Genomic DNA, 3,929 nt, shown 5'->3' with positions numbered 1-3,929 from the left:
CCCCCCCCAGGTCTGGAAACTCCTGCAGCTCCCAAGCAAGCATGGGCTGAGCCGGGCAGCCTTATTTCCCTCATGCTAAGTGCTTTCTCCTCAGGTGTTGGTGGTGGTTTGCTCTAGCACCCCAGGACAGGTGCTGGCAGACTGCGGGAACAGCTTGTCCCCTGTAACCCGTGCTGAGGCATGCGTCGGGTTGGCACAGCATCGTGCAATGCCTACGTGCAGCACCCGTTGTGCCCGTGTGCCAAAGCAGCACAGGGTGTGCAGCAAGGAGAGCCTTGTGGTGCCACAGCTCGCCCGGCTGCATGCTGCAAGTGCTGAAATGGCTCGGAGGAGTTTTAGGGATGTTTTTATTTGTCACCTCTGAGCACAGGGACATGCTGTCCTGTGGGAGGCTCTGTGGGGAGCTGACAGCCTGTCTGGGAGCCCTGGCTCACTTCTCTGGGGTAGGGTCTCTCAGCACCCACCTTCCTCCTGGGGAGAGGGGTTTGGGTACAAAAGTACCGAACCCTGCTCCTGTGTCTGCCTTGCTCCCAGAGCATGACATGGTAGGACACCTCTCCTTACTGCATCCCTCAGCCCAGGGGGGCTACTGTCACTTTGGGTTTAAAATACAGGGACATGCAGGTGCATCGCTCCATGGATCAGCCCCCCATGAGGGCCAAGAGCCGGGACACAGCACCCCCAGCTTCCCTCCTAGCTCACAGCTCTGCCTCGCGTGCTCTGCCCGTAGGAGAAGAAAGGCCAGGAGGTGAAGAAGGGCCCAGAGGTGGAAATCGCGAAGCTGGACAAGCTGCTGAACCTGGTGAGAGCGCCAGATAGCATGGCTGGGAAGTGAGCAATGGGAGCGACGGCTGTGCCAGGCCCCGCAAGCAGGTGAACAAACCCTGCTTTGACCAGCAGCTGCCTGGCATGCGAGCTGTGGGCCCTGCTCCGCCTGCTCTTTGCAGAGCGGGAGCACTTTGTCTCTGTGCCCAGACAAATAGAGAGCCACTGAAAGGCTGGCAGTGTGCCATTATCCCTGAGGACAGCAGCCCCTCGCTGTGCTCAGGCCCCTGGAGCCATGCAGCCCTCAGGTCTTCCCCACCTGTGTCCGTGCTCACACCTATTGAGAGCCCTGCAGAGGCAGGAGAGGGCTGGTGCCTCCAGCCCCAGTAAAACCCCGAGGTTGCAGCCCCATGGCCCAGCCTGTGCCACCCTAGCTATGCTGGCACTGCCCCTGAGCTTGGCTGGTTCCACCACAAGTGGTGGCCAAGCATGGCATCAGCCACATTTGGGTCCCATTATTTTGGGGTGGCCAGGAGGTGTCTGGGGATCTCACACTGCAGTGGCAGAGGGACGTGCCTCAGTTTGTGCCTCAGAGTGCCCTCACTCAAACCAGGGCATCGCAGCGACTGCTGGCCACCCGCACCAAGGAGCTCACTCGGAGGCTCGGACACCTCTGCCCAGCCAATGGCCACGGGCACAGCCAGGTGCCAGGCTTTGCAGAGCCCTCCTGCTGCTCTGGCATGTTGCAGCAGAGGGATTAGCTGCTATGTGGCTGTGGTGGCAGCAGAAGCTGCGGTGGCCTCAGTGCATGCTGATGAGCGGTGACAAGACTGTCACCGCTGGAGCCTTGCACACAGCCACCGGGAGTGGGGACCAGCGGCACACAGTCCATGGGCAGTGGTGGGTGTCCTCCATCTGCTTGGCTGGCCCACGTCCCCTGCCAGTGTCCTGCACCCTGTAACTTAAGGACATTGGTTGGAAACTTCAGTGCCACCAGCACCAGGGCTGGGGCTGCTCGCTGCTGACAGCCACATGCTCCAGCCCAGCCAGGTTTGTCACCCAGCATTTCAAAGCCACAGAAGGGTGCGGGACGAGCCCCTCCTTGTCACAGCTGCCCAGCAAAGCACCCACAGCCCTGCAGGGACATTGGCCACCAGCCCCAGGACACCCACACATAGCTGTGGGCAGGACACGAGGCCTCCCCGTGACCTCCCTGATTGTTCCCACGCTGCAGCGGGCACAGGGCAGAGCTCAGAGACGCCTCCTGAGTCCTACAACTGGTTTATTAGTCTAGTAAAAACACGACTGCAAAGGGATGTTAGCTACACCTGACAAGGGAAGGAACCAGGAGCTTCGCTAGGCCTACACGAAGACCCCGGCTTGCGTCCCCCTGGCACAGCCCACCTCTCCAGCCCCTTATTGCAGCAGCTGTGCCAGCAGGGACCAGGTGCCCCGGGGCTATTGCTGGCTATTGCTCCACTCTAGGAGCCACTCCAAAACCCACAGGCAGGATAGAGGAAGCAGCCGTCAGGCTTGGGGACAAACCAGACCAAGCATCCCTCACTACAGAACCACCGTGGCCCTGGAGAAGGGGGACCAGGCTGATCCCCTGTCCCCAAGCATCAGGGCTGGAAGACCCTTCAGTGCTGTTTGGCCGGTCATTCCAACTCTGAAATACTCCGTGGGGACTCAGGCAGGCAGCAGTAGGACACAGGGAGGTGCCACTGGCACATGCAGGTCCCCAACTGAGGCAGCACACCAGGAGGCGCCTGTCACTGCAAAGGGCACTTGGACAGCCCCAATCCCCCTGCAAAACACCACTCCAGGCTGCTCTCGCAGAGGACAGCACCAGGGATGGGGACATGTCCCCTGCCTATGGGCTGGCTGGCCTTGGCTGGCATCTGGGCAGGTGTAGGACAGGCAGGGATAGGCGCCCAGCAAGGAGGGTGTTCTTCTGGCAGTGTCAGTGCTAACGCTGGAGGGGACTAACTGGAGGGGACAGACCGGAGACAAACGTACAGCCCAAGTGGCCCTCTGCACCCCCATGGCTCACCAAACCCAGCCAGCTGCTGGGGCAGGTGCGTGCTAGCTGCCTCCTGCACCCCAGGGCCACCCCAGCACCCACCCCAGTAACACCCCTGCAGCTGTTGGGCTGGGGCTGCTGGGGTGCCCCCAGGCATGGTGCCACCGCAGGCAGCCATCTCAATAGCGCCAGCCCCATCACCTCCCCTCTCTGAGCCCCCAGCCAGCCCCATTCAGGTCTGCGATGCAATGAGGAGCTGGTGGCTGAATCTCCACATGCCGTTGTCCCCAGGGGAAGCCCCCCAGGTGGAAGGGCCCAAACCCAGGCCACCAGCACCACGGAGGAGCCCACAGGCCAGCCCTGAATATGGGGTGTGCTCGAGGGCATGGCTCCCGCCACACTTGCTGGCTGCAGGGGCCAAGCATGTCCCAGCAGCACATCCCCAGCTGCTGTGTCTCCGTCCTCACAGTCACCACAGGCATCCGCAGGGCATCCATGCACCAGGACCACAAAGGTGAAGGGCTCTGCCCCATGTCATGCCCCTGCAAACAGCTCAGCATCCCCTCTGCTCCCACCCTGCTTGGCCAGCACCTCCATCTCGGCATGGACACTATGTCCAGGTAAGCACAACTCCTTCAGCACAGCCAGGTGCCCACGTCCCTGAGCCCCCCAGCACCGCCTGCCTGCACGGCTCAGGGCTGCAGCAGGTACTTCTTGTTCTTTGCCTCATCTGCATCAGAGGGGGGGCCCTTCTTGGGGCACGACGGGGTCCTGAAGGCCTTGCAGAGGATGAGGAAGAGAATGAGGATGAGCAATGCGATGATGCAGTTGAAAGAAATTGCAACAACTGCTCCAGTGGAGAGAGCCACCCCCATCGCCGCTGCCCTGTGGGGAGAAGTGGGACCCCTGGCTTGGCCCCACACTTGGGACACCGATGCAGCCTCCGCCCAGGGGCATTGGCGGAGGACAGAGGGGACCGCTGTGGTGCTGCCAGCGGGACAGCCCGGGGGTCAGGCAGGCAGCAGGATGGCGTCACCCCTGACACGGCTGGGCCTCCAGGAGCTGTGACCTCGGCTTCACTGGGGGAGGCTCAGAGCTTTCCCAAGGCTTCCTCTCTGACAGTGCTGCGAGGCCATGTCTT

At 61.9% G+C, this 3,929-nt stretch overlaps 1 protein-coding gene across 1 annotated transcript; it reads right to left on the bottom strand.

The window, feature by feature from the left end:
- Window positions 1-3,480: 3,480 nt before the first annotated feature.
- LOC311220905 (uncharacterized protein) lies at window positions 3,481-3,663 on the bottom strand (the record flags this gene model as incomplete). Its single annotated transcript, XM_084304546.1, has 1 exon — window positions 3,481-3,663. The coding sequence occupies one exon, from the start codon at window positions 3,661-3,663 to the stop codon at window positions 3,481-3,483; it is 183 nt and encodes a 60-aa protein (XP_084160672.1).
- Window positions 3,664-3,929: the final 266 nt, after the last annotated feature.

This window comes from Netta rufina (assembly GCF_964035555.1).
Source record: "Netta rufina genome assembly, chromosome: W".
Taxonomy (NCBI): Eukaryota; Metazoa; Chordata; class Aves; order Anseriformes; family Anatidae; genus Netta; species Netta rufina.
The sequence above is the reverse complement of the archived record's forward strand: the minus strand, read 5'-3'. Positions and strand labels throughout refer to the sequence as shown.